The sequence below is a fragment of the Hyla sarda genome, chromosome 7, assembly GCF_029499605.1.
Source record: "Hyla sarda isolate aHylSar1 chromosome 7, aHylSar1.hap1, whole genome shotgun sequence".
Taxonomy (NCBI): Eukaryota; Metazoa; Chordata; class Amphibia; order Anura; family Hylidae; genus Hyla; species Hyla sarda.
The window spans coordinates 12857179-12877510 of NC_079195.1; the positions used below are offsets into that span (position 1 = coordinate 12857179).

General features: G+C 41.9%; 1 protein-coding gene across 1 annotated transcript in view; it reads left to right on the top strand.

Annotated features, from left to right (window-relative positions):
• Window positions 1-14120: 14120 nt before the first annotated feature.
• The window catches only part of AFAP1L2 (actin filament associated protein 1 like 2), a 158673-nt gene continuing 152461 nt past the window's right edge, over window positions 14121-20332 (top strand). Inside the window, exon 1 of the mRNA XM_056529612.1 lies at window positions 14121-14318. Coding sequence (XP_056385587.1) covers window positions 14303-14318 — 16 coding nt within the window. The 5' untranslated portion in view covers window positions 14121-14302. The remainder of the gene's footprint in view (window positions 14319-20332) is intronic.

The window sequence follows — 20332 nt, forward strand, 5'->3', positions numbered from 1 at the left end:
GTTGGCCGTGCTCTGTGGTCCTGTATGACCGTCGGCCGTGCTCTGTGGTCCTGTATGACCATCGGCCGTGCTCTGTGGTCCTGTATGACGGTTGGCCGTGCTCTGTGGTCCTGTATGACTGTCGGCCGTGCTCTGTGGTCCTGTATGACTGTTGGCCGTGTTCTGTGGTCCTGTATGACGGATAGCCGTGCTCTGTGGTCCTGTATGACAGTTGGCTGTGCTCTGTGGTCCTGTATGACCTTCGGCCGGGCTCTGGGGTCCTGTATGACAGTCGGCCGTGCTCTGTGGTCCTGTATGACGGTCGGCCGTGCTCTGTGGTCCTGTATGACCGTCGGCCGTGCTCTGTGGTCCTGTATGACCGTCGGCCGTGCTCTGTGGTCCTGTATGACTGTCGGCCGTGCTCTGTGGTCCTGTATGATGGTTGGCCGTGCTCTGTGGTCCTGTATGACCGTCGCCCGTGCTCTGTGGTCCTGTATGACGGTTGGCCGTGCTCTGTGGTCCTGTATGACTGTCACCCGTGCTCTGTGGTCCTGTATGACTGTCGCCCGTGCTCTGTGGTCCTGTATGACTGTCGGCCGTGCTCTGTGGTCCTGTATGATGGTTGGCCGTGCTCTGTGGTCCTGTATGACCGTCGCCCGTGCTCTGTGGTCCTGTATGACTGTCGGCCGTGCTCTGTGGTCCTGTATGACGGTCGGCCGTGCTCTGTGGTCCTGTATGACGGTCGGCCGTGCTCTGTGGTCCTGTATGACTGTCGGCCGTGCTCTGTGGTCCTGTATGACGGTCGGCCGTGCTCTGTGGTCCTGTATGACGGTCGGCCGTGCTCTGTGGTCCTGTATGATGGTTGGCCGTGCTCTGTGGTCCTGTATGATGGTTGGCCGTGCTCTGTGGTCCTGTATGATGGTTGGCCGTGCTCTGTGGTCCTGTATGACGGTAGCCCGTGCTCTGTGGTCCTGTATGACGGTCGGCCGTGCTCTGTGGTCCTGTATGATGGTTGGCCGTGCTCTGTGGTCCTGTATGACCGTCGCCCGTGCTCTGTGGTCCTGTATGACGGTAGCCCGTGCTCTGTGGTCCTGTATGATGGTTGGCCGTGCTCTGTGGTCCTGTATGACCGTCGCCCGTGCTCTGTGGTCCTGTATGACGGTAGCCCGTGCTCTGTGGTCCTGTATGATGGTTGGCCGTGCTCTGTGGTCCTGTATGACTGTCTGCCGTGCTCTGTGGTCCTGTATGACCGTCGCCCGTGCTCTGTGGTCCTGTATGACGGTAGCCCGTGCTCTGTGGTCCTGTATGATGGTTGGCCGTGCTCTGTGGTCCTGTATGACTGTCGGCCGTGCTCTGTGGTCCTGTATGACTGTCGGCCGTGCTCTGTGGTCCTGTATGACGGTAGCCCGTGCTCTGTGGTCCTGTATGACGGTCGGCCGTGCTCTGTGGTCCTGTATGACTGTCGGCCGTGCTCTGTGGTCCTGTATGATGGTTGGCCGTGCTCTGTGGTCCTGTATGACTGTCGGCCTTGCTCTGTGGTCCTGTATGACCGTCACCCGTGCTCTGTGGTCCTGTATGACCGTCGCCCGTGCTCTGTGGTCCTGTATGACTGTCGGCCGTGCTCTGTGGTCCTGTATGATGGTTGGCCGTGCTCTGTGGTCCTGTATGACTGTCGGCCGTGCTCTGTGGTCCTGTATGACCGTCGGCCGTGCTCTGTGGTCCTGTATGACTGTCCGCCATCATTAGTCCAGGCGTCTAGGCTGTGGACTGTAATCATCCGCATGGAGTCTGTAACAATGAAGGAGAATTCATGGGAAATGTTTATGAATGAGGACGTGGGAGCGCGGTACAATCCTACTATTCACCAGCGAGAGATGACGGCACAAGCTCCAGACAAGAATGTGACGGAGCCGAAACCGTAACATCCAAGGGACTCAACAGTCTGCAACGAGAGAGAGACAACCGTATAGGAGAGTAAAGGGTTAAAGGTGCTCTCTATGATAAAAGGTCAATGTGATCAGTGGGGGCTCCGACCTCAAGGGCCAATTCTGAGAGATTTCACCTCTGCGGATTATGAATGAAGACCTGATTGTTATATTACATCAGTGATGTCATACAGGGGGCGGGGCTGTGATCACATGTCATTATATTATTATTATATTACATCAGTGATGTCATACAAGGGGCGGGGCTGTAATCGCATGTCATTATATTACTATTATATTATATCAGTGATGTCATAGAGGGGGCGGGGATGTGATCACAGGTCATTATATTATTATTATATTACATCAGTGATGTCATACAGGGGGCGGGGCTGTAATCACATGTCATTATATTACTATTATATTATATATCAGTGATTTCATACAAGGGGCGGGGCTGTAATCACATGTCATTATATTACTATTATATTATATCAGTGATGTCATACAGGGGGCGGGGCTGTGATCACATGTCATTATATTACTATTATATTATATCAGTGATGTCATACAGGGGGCGGGGCTGTGATCACATGTCATTATATTACTATGATAATATATCAGTGATGTCATACAGGGGGCGGGGCTGTGATCACATCATTATATTACATCAGTGATGTTATACAGGGGGCGGGGCTGTGATCACATGTCATTATATTACTATTATATTATATCAGTGATGTCATACAGGGGGCGGGGCTGTGATCACATGTCATTATATTACTATGATAATATATCAGTGATGTCATACAGGGGGCGGGGCTGTGATCACATCATTATATTACATCAGTGATGTTATACAGGGGGCGGGGCTGTGATCACATGTCATTATATTACTTTTATATCAGTGATGTTATACAGGGGGCGGGGCTGTGATCATATGTCATTATATTACTATTATATTATATCAGTGATGTCATACAGGGGACGGGGCTGTGATCACATGTCATTATATTACTATTATATTATATCAGTGATGCCATACAGGGGGCGGGGCTGTGATCATATGTCATTGTATTACTATTATATTATATCAGTGATGCCATACAGGGGGCGGGGCTGTGATCACATGTCATTATATTATATCAGTGATGTCATACAGGGGGCAGGGCTGTGATCACATGTCATTATATTACTATTATATTATATCAGTGATGTCATACAGGGGGCGGGGCTCTGAACACATGTCATTATATTACTATTATATCAGTGATGTCATACCGGGGGCGGGGCTGTGATCACATGTCATATTACTATTATATTATATCTGTGATGTCATACAGGGGGCGGGGCTGTGATCACATGTCATTATATTACTATTATATCAGTGATGTCATACAGAGGGCGGGGCTGTGACTACCTCTGTCTCAGAACTCTTGTCACATTAGTAGATGTGCTGCTGTTCTCTGGTAGCTGCCGGTGATTCTCTATGTGGCGCCTCATCATTTGACGTCTCCTGTGCATTTTGCTTTTCCTCATTATTTTTCATATATCTCCTCATACACATTCATTAGGACACTTCAAAGGAACCTTCTGGATCTGAATCCTCCTGCGTCTCGTATGTTATCTCTCACATTAATAATCTACAGAATTAAGTAGGTCTTAACCACTTGAGGAAGGAGACAATTTTGGCCTGAACAAGAATTTATTTTTTTGTTTTTTGTTTGCCTCAAAGCATTCTATCCATAAACTATCGATATAACTACTATAATACTGCTCCTATATACAATAATATAACTACTATAATACTGCTTCCTATATACAAGAATATAACTACTATAATACTGCCCCTATATACAAGAATATAACTACTATAATACTGCTCCTATATACAATAATATAACTACTATAATACTGCCTCCTATATACAAGAATATAACTACTATAATACTGCTCCTATATACAAGAATATAACTACTATAATACTGCCCCTATATACAAGAATATAAGTACTATAATACTGCTCCTATATACAAGAATATAAGTACTATAATACTGCCACCTATATACAAGAATATAACTACTATAATACTGCTCCTATATACAAGAATATAACTACTATAATACTGCCTCCTATATACAAGAATATATCTACTATAATACTGCTCCTATATACAAGAATATAACTACTATAATACTGCTCCTATATACAATAATATAACTACAATAATACTGCTCCTTGTATACAAGAATATAACTGCTATAATACTGCTCCTTATATACAAGAATGTAACTACTATAATACTGTCTTCTATTTACAAGAATATAACTACTATAATACTGCTCCTATATACAAGAATATATCTACTATAATACTGCTCCTATATACAATAATATAACTACTATAATACTGGTCCTATATACAAGAATATAACTACTATAATACTGCTCCTATATACAAGAATATAACTACTATAATACTGCTCCTATATACAGGAATATAACTACTATAATACTGCTCCTATATACAGGAATATAACTACTATAATACTGCTCCTATATACAGGAATATAACTACTATAATACTGCTCCTATATACCAGAATATAACTATTATAATACTGCCCCTATATACAAGAATATAACTACTATAATACTGCTCCTATATACAAGAATATAACTACTATAATACTGCTCCTATATACAAGAATATAACTACTATAATACTGCTCCTATATACAAGAATATAACTGCTATAATACTGCTCCTATATATAAGAATATAACTACTATAATATTGCTCCTATATACAAGAATATAACTGCTATAATACTGCTCCTATATATAAGAATATATCTACTATAATACTGCTCCTATATACAATAATATAACTACTATAATACTGGTCCTATATACAAGAATATAACTACTATAATACTGCTCCTATATACAAGAATATAACTACTATAATACTGCTCCTATATACAGGAATATAACTACTATAATACTGCTCCTATATACAGGAATATAACTACTATAATACTGCTCCTATATACAGGAATATAACTACTATAATACTGCTCCTATATACCAGAATATAACTATTATAATACTGCCCCTATATACAAGAATATAACTACTATAATACTGCTCCTATATACAAGAATATAACTACTATAATACTGCTCCTATATACAAGAATATAACTACTATAATACTGCTCCTATATACAAGAATATAACTGCTATAATACTGCTCCTATATATAAGAATATAACTACTATAATATTGCTCCTATATACAAGAATATAACTACTATAATACTGCCCCTATATACAAGAATATAACTACTATAATACTGCCCCTATATACAAGAATATAACTACTATAATACTGCTCCTATATACAGGAATATAACTACTATAATACTGCTCCTATATACAGGAATATAACTACTATAATACTGCTCCTATATACAAGAATATAACTACTATAATACTGCTCCTATATACAAGAATATAACTACTATAATACTGCTCCTATATACAAGAATATAACTACTATAATACTGCCTCCTATATACAAGAATATAACTTCTATAATACTGCTCCTATATACAAGAATATAACTACTATAATACTGCTCCTATATACAAGAATATAACTACTATAATACTGCTCCTATATACAAGAATATAACTACTATAATACTGCCTCCTATATACAAGAATATAACTTCTATAATACTGCTCATATATACAAGAATATAACTACTATAATACTGCTCCTATATACAAGAATATAACTACTATAATACTGCTCCTATATACAAGAATATAACTACTATAATACTGCTCCCTATATACCAGAATATAACTACTATAATACTGCCTCCTATATACAAGAATATAACTACTATAATACTGCTCCCTATATACAAGAATATAACTACTATAATACTGCCCCTATATACAAGAATATAACTACTATAATACTGCTCCTATATACAAGAATATAACTACTATAATACTGCCTCCTATATACAAGAATATAACTACTATAATACTGCTCCCTATATACAAGAATATAACTACTATAATACTGCCCCTATATATAAGAATATAACTACTATAATACTCCTCCTATATACAAGAATATAACTACTATACTACTGCTCCTATATACAAGAATATAACTACTATAATACTGCTCCTATATACAAGAATATAACTACTATAATACTGCTCCTATATACAAGAATATATCTACTATAATACTGCTCCTATATACAAGAATATAACTACTATAATACTGCTCCTATATACAAGAATATAACTACTATAATACTGCCTCCTAGCTGTGAGGTTGTGTCTCTGTGGTTCTCCTGATGTCTGGAGCAAGCCCAGGGAGGGGCCACCCTGGGCGGGGAAGCTCCCCAAGCAAGGCCCAGGCTTCTCGGCCTACACTGGAGGGAATCTCCAACACTCATTCTGATATGGATGGAAATCCTAAAGTGGATTTTGTACACAGAAGTCCTCAGTATGGAAGCACTGCCAGTGCAAAGAAAGAAGATAAAGACTTGGATGTGAGTAAAGTAAAACAAGAAGAAGAAAGTGTGTATGAGACAAGTGATGGTTCACAGTCGGCCGGTCAAGGCTCACAGTATGGGGAACAATCTAAAGATTCCAAGAAAGAAGCCTCTGTAAGAGACCACAAGTCTGCAGTTCAAGGCCATGTTGGTGCACAGGAGGTGAGGGGATCACATGTTGGTGCACAGGAGGTGAGGGGATCACATGTTGGTGCACAGGAGGTGAGGGGATCACATGTTGGTGCACAGGAGGTGAGGGGATCACATGTTGGTGCACAGGAGGTGAGGGGATCACAGGCAGCAGGTGTGCAGCTCCACTCTCCAGCACAGAGACAGAGGAGGACATCTCTGGAGAGACAGACATTACAGGAGAACCTACAGCAACAAGAGGTGGTCTCCAGCATGACCCGCTCAGGCCGCACAAGATCCCAGGCTGGAGGTTACACTGGTGAGGGGTCTATGGAGGTGACTCCAGGAAAAGCTGTGGTAAAGTCTGCTGGTGTTTGTAAAGTTGTTCCTGCTCCAGTCCCTGATACATCTGCTCATGGGTCTGATACATTCAAAGAGCCCAAGAGACTGTCCAGACCCCAACAACAAGGCAAAGAGACCACCCGGGCACCAGAGCTACAGCTGGCGGAGGAGATCCCTGCTCTGGTGAGGAGGATGGAGGAGCTCAAGCACCTGAAGGGTATGCTGCAGATAGACTCTGTGTATATGCTGAAGACCGCTAATCCCCAGTATAAGGCTCTCCATGATAAGAGACTGTACACACTGAGCATAGAGCTGGCTGATATTGTGAAGGAGATGGACTGTATCCTGGAAAAGTTGGGGCCACTGGCAGAGACCTATAAGAACCAGGAACGATTTTCTCACTACCATCTGAACTTTGATGCAGACCCCAGACCTGATGTGGAACCGGACATCACCCCGGATGAGCCCCAGCAAGGGACTAGACCCCTAATACAGCCGGCACGGTTCTCTTTCCAAGATGGCGAGAAACAACAGCCACAGGAACCTGCAGCTGGGCCTGAGCAGGAGCAGAAACCATCAGAGGCACCACAAGTCCCAGTTCGTCAGCAAGACTTTGGACATTTTGAAGGTGATGGGGTAATGGAGCAGAGCTCTAATGTTGGGGCACGGACTGGGGGTGCGGACTGTGTTGATGTTGGGGCACGGACTGAGGGTGAGGACTGTGATGTTCCTAAGGGGTTGGTGGCTGGAGGGGGTGCACAATCTGTGTGGGATGTATTATCTGATAATGATATAGAGGTGGATGGGGCAGGTGATGTTGTACACAATACTGTGCAGGATTTCCCCCCTTTACCCACAAGTACTTCAGCAGTAGCAGGGCCCACTAGAGTAGACCCCAACCCTGTAAGACAGGACACAGTTACCCGCCAGGTTCCTCCCAGAAATGCCTGGAGCCGTGGTGCTCCATCATTCACCTCCAGCGCCAATTACACTGGCCAGGCATTTAAAAGGAGGAACGTGGTGCGATTTCGGCACAGAGGTGCCAAGGAGGACCTTCCAGATAGGAGGTTTGTGGTGAGGGAGCTCCTGTGCCACCAGATGGGGTTTGTGCCAGCGGACATCTTGGCAGTGATAAACCTTCCAGATAGACAGGGCTATGATGTCAGCTTTAAGCTCATGTCTAATCTGGATAGGTTCTGGTCCAACTTCCCCAGGTTCAGAGACACAGAGGGTTGGAATAAATTCAGTTTTATTCCCATATCCAAGCCAGATACCGTCATCATCAATATCATCTTCTGGAATGAAGCTGTTCCCCCCCAGGACATTGTGGTGTGGCTCCGCAGACATTGTGACCTGGTGTCTGATCTCACCAAGAACAGAGATGATGACGGTATCTGGACTGGAGGGTGGAAGGTCCTGGTGAAGCTGCGCCAACATGGTAATATCACACAACACCTACCCAACTCCTTCTTCATTGGGAGGGAAAAGGGCGTCTGCTTCTACCCCGGTCAGCCCAGAAAGTGTTTTAAATGTGGCAAACCTGGGCATCTGGCAAACGCCTGTACAGTAACAAAATGTAATTTGTGTGGTGAGACTGGTCATCTAAGTGGCGATTGCCAAAATATCAGATGTAATTTATGTGGTGAGATCGGTCACCCTCACAGAGACTGTCCCAATGCCTGGCACAACATCTGCCGGGAGCTTCCTGATGAGGACCTTGTGGCGGGGGCAGAGGCTGTAGAGGAGGAGGCTTTGATGACTGGTTCTATAATAACAAGACAGGAGGTCCAGCCAGACAAGCATAACACTGCACCAACACCTCAGCAGTCAGAGATAGCACAGGGGGACATGGAGGTTGTGCCACAGGACCAGCAGCAGCCGGGGGTATCCTCTTCTGTGTCTCCATCTTTATCTGAAGAGAATAAGACCCAGCAAATAAAAAGAAGGAAAAAAGACACGTCCTCCCGTAGGCCCGAGAATGGCTATAGTACTGGCCAAAGTGTAAAAAAAAAGATTAATAGTGGGGCAGGAGTGATGGTTGTGTCCAACAGATTTGAGGTTTTGTCAGAATCTGATGGAGATTTAGACATTGAATTTAAAAAAATAGAAGACGACTGTGACGGTGACACGAGGGACCAACCCCCAATAAAAAGAAAACCACAGACTGCAAAATCTAATGTAGAGTCAGACATGGAGACAGGAGGTGGACATCAGGACTCAGATTCTGACTTATGATGATGGGGGTCAGGTCTCTGCTCTTTTCCTTGTGTTATATTATCATGGCTGGGTTTGCTTTAAAACTTGTTTCAAGTAATGCAAACAGTATTAAAGTGAGGAGGACACGACACATAGTCTATGAGCATCTACAATATCTGGACGCAGATGTCATCTTTTTGCAGGAGACGCGCCTGACTACATTGGGACACTTACGTGAGGCTGAGAGGGAATGGACATCTGGACCTTCTTTCTGGTCACTGGCTGTGGAACCTTATGCCGGGGTGGCCATACTGTTTAACACCATGGATGTGACTATACATAGGATGACAGAGGTCATCATGGGAAGGTGTCTAATCCTGGAGATCACTATCCATGGTAGAAGGCTCCGGCTCATAAATATCTATGGCCCGCAGACAGTGGCAGAAAGAGTCCAGTTGTTTGAAGAGGTCAAGCCGTATATGTTTACGTCTGTTCCTGTAGTCATGGCCGGGGATTTCAATGTCACTAGAACATCAGGTGACAGGTCCTCAGGTAGAGCGGTGGCCAGGGACTCCAGAGTCCTGAATAACATGATTTTACAGGCTGGTCTGAGTGATGTGTTCACATGGGGTGGTAGAAAGCCAAAACTCACGTACTCATGTTCTGGCAGGAGCAGTAGAATTGATATGGCGTTTGTGAGTCCTTCAGAAATGGTCAGTGAGATGTGTGAGAAAGTCGTCCCATATTCAGACCATATGGCCTTGGTTTTCTGTCTAGGAGCCGCTAAGCATCCAGATATTGGTAGGGGATTATGGAAGCTAAACTCCAGTATCTTGGAGGATGACTATGTCCAGAAATGTGTTCATTCCCTTATACAGGGTCAGCTAGAGAGGGTGGACTTCTATGATGATATGGCCGCCTGGTGGGAGGATGTCAAGGATGAGATCAGAACCCTCTTAAAGAGACTGTCCTTTAAAAAGGGGAAGAGTAAGTATGGCCAGTATCTCAAGCTGCGCAAAGAATTGGAGTCACTATATTCGGCGGGTGGGGACCAACAAAGGATAGACCGGCTGAAATCTGAGATAAGGCAGTATCAGTACAGCAGGTATACCTCCCTGGTTCTTGAACGTGATTATGGGTCTTTAGGGTCTCCTGATCCCTTTGAGAACTGCCGGGAGCGTGTGGCAAATAAATCTGTCACCGGTCTCACTGACCCCCAGGGTGTTTTGCAGGAATCTCGGGAGGGTATCCTGGGGGTGGTGAGATCGTACTATGCTGACTTGTTTCAGAGGAAGGTTTTGGATAGAGACAAGATGACCCAATTCTTGGAGGCGACTCCGCTCCCTGATACTAATGATTTGGACTTTTCTCCTTTGACAGCAGAATTGACGGTGGCAGAGGTCAAAGAGGCCATTGATAAGTTACATGTGAAGAAGGCACCAGGTCCAGATGGGATAACAGCAGAATTCTATAAGACATTCAGAGACCTCTTGGCCCCAATCCTCGTGGATGTTTACACAAATTGTCTAGAAAGTCACCTGATGCCTCCATCCATGAGAGTGTCCTCGCTGATTCTGCTGTCTAAAGGTAAAGAGCCGAGTGACATCAAGAACTGGAGGCCAATTGCCCTCTTGAATGTCGACAGGAAAATTCTGGCAAAAATTCTGTTTTCTAGGTTAGTTTGTCTGTCCCCGGCACTGTTGGCAGGCTGTCAGTATGGCACAGTAAAAGGGCGGAACATCTCTGGGGCAGTGATCTCCATAAGGGAGATGTTTGAGAGATGTAAAGCCCTGAGGTGTGGGAGATATGTTGTCAGTCTTGACCAGGCTAAAGCCTTTGACAGAGTAGATCACGAGTATCTATGGGCCACTTTGTCAAAGTACGGTATTCCGGGACAATTCATCGATTGGCTGAAGACTTTGTATTGTGAGGCCAAGAGCTTTCCTCTGATCAATGGTTGGCAGGGTGACACGTTCAGGGTTGAGGCGGGGGTGAGACAAGGTTGCCCACTGAGTCCGCTGCTGTATGTATTTGCCTTAGACCCGTTTCTGAGGTCACTGCAGGAGTGTGGTTTTCAGGGGGTGCCGGTCCCCCACTGCCTGCCCCTGAGTGTTGTTGCCTACGCGGATGATGTGACTGTAGTGATATCTGAGCCTCGTGAGGTGGAGATGTTGTCTATGGCCATCAGAAGTTACTCAGAGGCCTCAGGGTCTCTGGTCAACCTAGAGAAGAGTCAAGCTCTCTGGGTATCAGATACTGATCCATACTTTGATCTGCCCCAATTTGTGAGAGCCTCCTCCTATATAAAAATCTTAGGGGTTAAATTCGGGAGGGACGATAATGCCAAACTAAATTGGGAAGAGAAGTTGGAAATCGGAAATGCAAAGGTTCAGCGGTGGAAGAACTGGAGGCTGACCTATAGAGAAAGGGTTACAATGTTGAAGACTTACCTGGTCCCCGTCTTCTTATATGTCTCTGTCGTTTTTCCTTTGCCAGAATCTTTCTCCGCTCGGCTCTTTAGCCTGTTCTTCCAGATGTTTTGGGGGAACAGGTTGAACCCAATAAAAAGAGGGATCACTTACCTACAGAGGAGAGAGGGTGGGTTGGATATGCTGAATCCAAGGGTGTTCTTTGACTCCATGTTTCTAAAAGTAAATTTTGGTTGCCTGGACTCAAACAACAGCTCCCTGTGGGCGAATAGTATCAGGGACTGGATATTGCCTTTTGCAGAGTCTTGGGTGCGAGGCGGCAGTCTCAAGAGGGGGAGATGGACGCGTGACTACCTCCCCCCGTACCTGGAATACGGGCTCAGATGTCTGAAGAGATGGCGCATTGAGAAGTCCTATATAGAGAGCAAGTCCCGTAAGGACCTTTATGTCAGGGTGTGTAAGTCCTTCTTCTGTTTGCAGCCAGCTCTGAGGGACTGTACGACTGCCATGTTACAGGTCAGCCTGCGGCTCCTGAATAGTGTGAGGCTACCGAAAAAACTCCATGACATCGCGTGGCTGTCCTTACACGGGAAACTGTTTGTCAGGGGGAATTTAAGATACCTAAGTGTGTCTGATCGCCAGTGTCCCCTAGGGTGTCAGGAGGAGGAGACAATGGCGCATTTTATATCTGAGTGCTGGGGAGGGCGACACATATGGCAGACTATATCCGGAAAGTTAAAGATCCCGAGACTACAGACCCTAAAATACCCGGAAATCATTTACGGTGTACCATCTACTGTGAGTGACATTGACCAGGAGACCTTATACATCATCATATCTGTCATAAAGTATTATCACTGGCACACCAGAACCAGAGTCTCGATGTACAGCGAACCCTTCCATGATAGGAGAGCAGTAGACCTGATCCTGACAGAACTGAGGTGGATAAAATGTTTGGAGGTCAGGAAGGATGAAAAAAATCGTTCATTATGGAGGAATGTGTATATATAGATTGATTCGCCTTTATGGCATATATATATATATATATATATATATATATATATATATATATATTATTATTATTTTTTTTTTCTCCATTAGAAGCAATGGACTCTTTCTAAGTTATTATTAAGTTTATTTTGTATTACAAGTGTATGATTTGATATTTGATTATTGTTTTGTTGTTATTTTTTTTGGTCGAATAGACTGTAACATTTCTGTTTGTTTTTTACTAATAAAAATTGCCTCCTATATACAAGAATATAACTACTATAATACTGCTCCTATATACAAGAATATAACTACTATAATACTGCTCCTATATACAAGAATATAACTACTATAATACTGCTCCTATATACAAGAATATAACTACTATAATACTGCATCCTATGTACAAGAATATAACTACTATAATACTACTCCTATATACAAGAATATAACTACTATAATACTGCTCCTATATACAAGAATATAACGACTATAATACTGCTCCTATATTCAAGAATATAACTACTATAATACTGCTCCTATATACAAGAATATAACTACTATAATACTGCTCCTATATACAACAATACAACTACTATAATACTGCCCCTATATACAAGACTATAACTACTATAATACTGCTCCAATATACAAGAATATAACTACTATAATGCTGCCTCCTATATACAAGAATATAACTACTATAATACTGCTCCTATATACAAGAATATAACTACTATAATACTGCCTCCTATATACAAGAATATAACTACTATAATACTGCTCCTATATACAAGAATATAACGACTATAATACTGCTCCTATATACAAGAATATAACTACTATAATACTGCTCCTATATACAAGAATATAACTACTATAATACTGCTCCTATATACAAGAATATAACTACTATAATACTGCTCCTATATACAAGAATATAACTACTATAATACTGCTCCAATATACAAGAATATAACTACTATAATGCTGCTCCTATATACAAGAATATAACTACTATAATACTGCCTCCTATATACAAGAATATAACTGCTATAATACTGTCTCCTATGTACAAGAATATAACTACTATAATACTGCCCCTATATACAAGAATATAACTACTATAATGCTGCTCCTATATACAAGAATATAACTACTATAATACTGCTCCTATATACAAGAATATAACTACTATAATACTGACCCTATATACAAGAATATAACTACTATAATACTGCTCCTATATACAAGAATATAACTACTATAATACTGCCTCCTATATACAAGAATATAACTACTATAATACTGCCTCCTATATACAAGAATATAACTACTATAATACTGCTCCTATATACAAGAATATAACTCCTATAATACTGCTCCTATATACAAGAATATAACTACTATAATACTGCCTCCTATATACAAGAATATAACTACTATAATACTGCTCCTATGTATCTCTTGCCTCCTCTGCAGATAGATGAGGATTAGTTGATGAGGCAGGGGGCGGGGTTTCTGAGGGGGCGTGTCTCTCTCTCTCTCTCTCTCTCTGTGGTCAGTCGGGTCTCGCTCGGTCGGGTCGGGGGTCTCCGGTGTCCCGGGGGGCGGTAGTGCTGGTTCCCAGGCTCTGCTGACTTCGCAGGGAGGGGCTGATCCGGACAGAAGCAGTGATCGGTATCATCAGTCCCGGAGCTGAGAGCGGGGAGAGCCGGGGCCGCACACATGGAGAAGTATAGAGGTAAGAGCCGCAGGGCGCTGTCTACACTGTATAATGTACGGTGCGGTAATGTACAGAGCGCTGTCAACGCTCTATAATGCAGTGTTTCCCAACCAGGGTGCCTCCAGCTGTTGCAAAACTACAACTCCCAGCATGCCCGGACAGCCTTCGGCTGTCCGGGCATGCTGGGAGTTGTAGTTTTGCAACAGCTGGAGGCACCCTGGTTGGGAAACACTGGTATAATGTGTACTGTACGGTAATGTAATGTACAGATCGGTCAGTAGAGGAATCTGTGATGTAGATGTGAACACCCTGCATAGAGGAGCCAAGAGTATATAGGACTGTACAGTATACAGGAGATCAGAGTATATAGGACTGTACAGTATACAGGGATCAGAGTATATAGGACTGAACAGTATACAGGAGATCAGAGTATATAGGACTGTACAGTATACAGGAGATCAGAGTATATAGGGCTGTACAGTATACAGGGATCAGAGTATACAGGACTGTACAGTATACAGGAGATCAGAGTATATAGGACTGTACAGTATACAGGAGATCAGAGTATATAGGACTGTACAGTATATACAGGGGATCAGACTATATAGGACGGTACAGTATACAGGAGATCAGAGTATAGAGGACTGTACAGTATACAGGGATCAGAGTATATAGGACTGTACAGTATACAGGAGATCAGAGTATAAAGGACTGTACAGTATACAGGAGATCAGAGTATATAGGACTGTACAGTATACAGGGATCAGAGTATATAGGACTGTACAGTATACAGGAGATCAGAGTATATAGGACTGTACAGTATACAGGGATCAGTGTATATAGGACTTTACAGTATACAGGGATCAGAGTATATAGGACTGTACAGTATATAGGAGATCAGAGTATATAGGACTGTACAGTATACAGGGATCAGAGTATATATGACTGTACAGTATACAGGGATCAGAGTATATAGGACTGTACAGTATACAGGGATCAGAGTATATAGGACTGTACAGTATACAGGGGTCAGAGTATATAGGACTGTACAGTATACAGGAGATCAGAGTATATAGGACTGTACAGTATACAGGGATCAGAGTATATAGGACTGTACAGTATACAGGGATCAGAGTATATAGGACTGTACAGTATACAGGGATCAGAGTATATAGGACTGTACAGTATACAGGAGATCAGAGTATATAGGACTGTACAGTATACAGGAGATCAGAGTATATAGGACTGTACAGTATACAGGGATCAGAGTATATAGGACTGTACAGTATACAGGGATCAGAGTATATCGGACTGTACAGTATACAGGGATCAGAGTATATAGGACTGTACAGTATACAGGGATCAGAGTATATAGGACTGTACAGTATACAGGGATCAGAGTATATAGGACTGTACAGTATACAGGAGATCAGAGTATATAGGACTGTACAGTATACAGGGATCAGAGTATATAGGACTGTACAGTATACAGGGGATCAGAGTATATAGGACTGTACAGTATACAGGGGATCAGAGTATATAGGACTGTACAGTATACAGGAGATCAGAGTATATAGGACTGTACAGTATACAGGAGATCAGATTATATAGGACTGTACAGTATACAGGGGATCAGAGTATATAGGACTGTACAGTATACAGGGGATCAGAGTATATAGGACTGTATAGTGTACAGGGATCAGAGTATATAGGACTGTACAGTATACAGAGATCAGAGTATATAGGACTGTACAGTATACAGGGATCAGAGTATATAGGACTGTACAGTATACAGGGATCAGAGTATATAGGACTGTACAGTATACAGGAGATCAGAGTATATAGGACTGTACAGTATACAGGGATCAGAGTATATAGGACTGTACAGTATCCAGGGATAAGAGTATATAGGATTGTACAGTATACAGGGATCAGAGTATATAGGACTGTACAGTATACAGGGATCAGAGTATATAGGACTGTACAGTATACAGGGATCACAGTATATAGGACTGTACAGTATACAGGGATCAGAGTATATAGGACTGTACAGTATACAGGAGATCAGAGTATATAGGACTGTACAGTATACAGGAGATTAGAGTATATAGGACTGTACAGTATACAGGGATCAGAGTATATAGGACTGTACAGTATACAGGGGTCAGAGTATATAGGACTGTACAGTATACAGGGATCAGAGTATATAGGACTGTACAGTATACAGGGATCAGAGTATATAGGACTGTACAGTATACAGGGATCAGAGTATATAGGACTGTACAGTATACAGGGATCAGAGTATATAGGACTGTACAGTATACAGGAGATCAGAGTATATAGGACTGTACAGTATACAGGGATCAGTGTATATAGGACTTTACAGTATACAGGGATCAGAGTATATAGGACTGTACAGTATATAGGAGATCAGAGTATATAGGACTGTACAGTATATAGGAGATCAGAGTATATAGGACTGTACAGTATACAGGAGATCAGAGTATATAGGACTGTACAGTATACAGGGATCAGAGTATATAGGACTGTACAGTATACAGGGATCAGAGTATATAGGACTGTACAGTATACAGGAGATCAGAGTATATAGGACAGTACAGTATACAGGGATCAGAGTATATAGGACTGTACAGTATACAGGGATCAGAGTATATAGGACTGTACAGTATACAGGAGATCAGAGTATATAGGACTGTACAGTATACAGGGATCAGAGTATATAGGACTGTATAGTATACAGGGATCAGAGTATAGAGGACTGTGCAGTATACAGGGATCAGAGTATATTGGACTGTACAGTATATAGGAGATCAGAGTATATAGGACTGTACAGTATATAGGAGATCAGAGTATATAGGACTGTACAGTATACAGGGATCAGAGTATAGAGGACTGTGCAGTATACAGGGATCAGAGTATAGAGGACTGTACAGTATACAGGGATCAGAGTATATAGGACTGTACAGTATACAGGGATCAGAGTATATAGGACTGTACAGTATACAGGGATCAGAGTATATAGGACTGTACAGTATACAGGGATCAGAGTATATAGGACTGTACAGTATACAGGGATCAGAGTATATAGGACTGTACAGTATACAGGGGATCAGAGTATATAGGACTGTACAGTATACAAGGGATCAGAGTATATAGGACTGTACAGTATACAGGGATCAGAGTATATAGGACTGTACAGTATACAGGGATCAGAGTATATAGGACTGTACAGTATACAGGGATCAGAGTATATAGGACTGTACAGTATACAGGAGATCAGAGTATATAGGACTGTACAGTATACAGGGATCAGAGTATATAGGACTGTACAGTATACAGGGATCAGAGTATATAGGACTGTACAGTATACAGGAGATCAGAGTATATAGGACTGTACAGTATACAGGGATCACAGTATATAGGACTGTACAGTATACAGGGATCACAGTATATAGGACTGTACAGTATACAGGAGATCAGAGTATATAGGACTGTACAGTATACAGGAGATCAGAGTATATAGGACTGTACAGTATACAGGGATCAGAGTATATATGACTGTACAGTATACAGGGATCAGAGTATATAGGACTGTACAGTATACAGGGATCAGAGTATATAGGACTGTACAGTATACAGGAGATCAGAATATATAGGACTGTACAGTATACAGGGATCAGTATATAGGACTGTGCAGTATACAGGGATCAGAGTATATAGGATTGTACAGTATACAGGAGATCAGAGTATATAGGACTGTACAGTATACAGGGATCAGAGTATATAGGACTGTACAGTATACAGGGATCAGAGTATATAGGACTGTACAGTATACAGGGATCAGAGTATATAGGACTGTACAGTATACAGGAATCAGAGTATATAGGATTGTACAGTATACAGGAATCAGAGTATATAGGACTGTACAGTATACAGGGATCAGAGTATATAGGACTGTACAGTATACAGGGATCACAGTATATAGGACTGTACAGTATACAGGAGATCAGAGTATATAGGACTGTACAGTATACAGGAGATCAGAGTATATAGGACTGTACAGTATACAGGGATCAGAGTATATATGACTGTACAGTATACAGGGATCAGAGTATATAGGACTGTACAGTATACAGGGATCAGAGTATATAGGACTGTACAGTATACTGGAGATCAGAATATATAGGACTGTACAGTATACAGGGATCAGTATATAGGACTGTGCAGTATACAGGGATCAGAGTATATAGGATTGTACAGTATACAGGAGATCAGAGTATATAGGACTGTACAGTATACAGGGATCAGAGTATATAGGACTGTACAGTATACAGGGATCAGAGTATATAGGACTGTACAGTATACAGGGATCAGAGTATATAGGACTGTACAGTATACAGGAATCATACTATATAGGATTGTACAGTATACAGGAATCAGAGTATATAGGACTGTACAGTATACAGGGATCAGAGTATATAGGACTGTACAGTATACAGGAGATCAGAGTATATAGGGCTGTACAGTATACATGGATCAGAGTATATAGGACTGTACAGTATACAGGAGAGCAGAGTATATAGGACTGTACAGTATACAGAGATCAGAGTATATAGGACTGTACAGTATACAGGGATCAGAGTATAGAGGACTGTACAGTATATAGGAGATCAGAGTATATAGGACTGTACAGTATACAGGGATCAGAGTATAAAGGACTGTACAGTATACAGGGATCAGAGTATATAGGACTGTACAGTATACAGGGATCAGAGTATAAAGGACTGTACAGTATACAGGGATCAGAGTATATAGGACTGTACAGTATACAGGGATCAGAGTATATAGGACTGTACAGTATACAGGGGATCAGAGTATATAGGTCTGTACAGTATACAGGGGATCAGAGTATATAGGACTGTACAGTATACAGGGATCTGTGTATATAGGACTGTACAGTATACAGGGGATCAGAGTATATAGGACTGTACAGTATACAGGGATCAGAGTATAAAGGACTGTACAGTATACAGGGATCAGAGTATATAGGACTGTACAGTATACAGGGATCAGAGTATAAAGGACTGTACAGTATACAGGGATCAGAGTATATAGGACTGTACAGTATACAGGGATCAGAGTATAAAGGACTGTACAGTATACAGGGATCAGAGTATATAGGACTGTACAGTATACAGGGGATCAGAGTATATAGGACTGTACAGTATACAGGGGATCAGAGTATATAGGACTGTACAGTATACAGGGATCAGAGTATATAGGACTGTACAGTATACAGGAGATCAGAGTATATAGGACTGTACAGTATACAGGAGATCAGAGTATATAGGACTGTACAGTATACAGGAGATCAGAGTATATAGGACTGTACAGTATACAGGGGATCAGAGTATATAGGACTGTTCACATCTCTGCTGTGTTATCCTCCCTCGCTGCAGTGTTCGGATCAGTGTGTCGGCTGGCCTCTATTATACAGTAGTAATATGACACATTGGGGCCCAGTGGGCATTATAACCTGCGGGGACATTTACCTTGTGGTGCAGGGATCTGTGTCCTACATCTCGTGGAGGATTTTGTCGGCAGCTGACGCCATATAAAGGTCTCGCGCCAAATTCATGAACTTCAGAAAGAGTTTTTGTAATTGTTACATTGTATCCAGTGTCATCAGAACATTTACTAATGTATCTCTTAGTCATGTTTATTTACATATATATATATATATATAATATTTATTTATTTTATTTATTTGTTTGTTTGTTAATATATTTATTTATTATATGCATTTATTTATTTATTTGTTTGTTAATATATTTATTTATATATTTATTTATTTATTTTAATTTTTTGTTTATTTATTAATATTATTTTTTATTTATTTCCTGATACTAAAATAGCAACAACACATTCTGCAGCACTAGGACTCACAATGTTGTTTTCCTTATAGCAGAATTTCCCAATCATTGTGCCTCCAGCTGTTGCAAAACTACAAC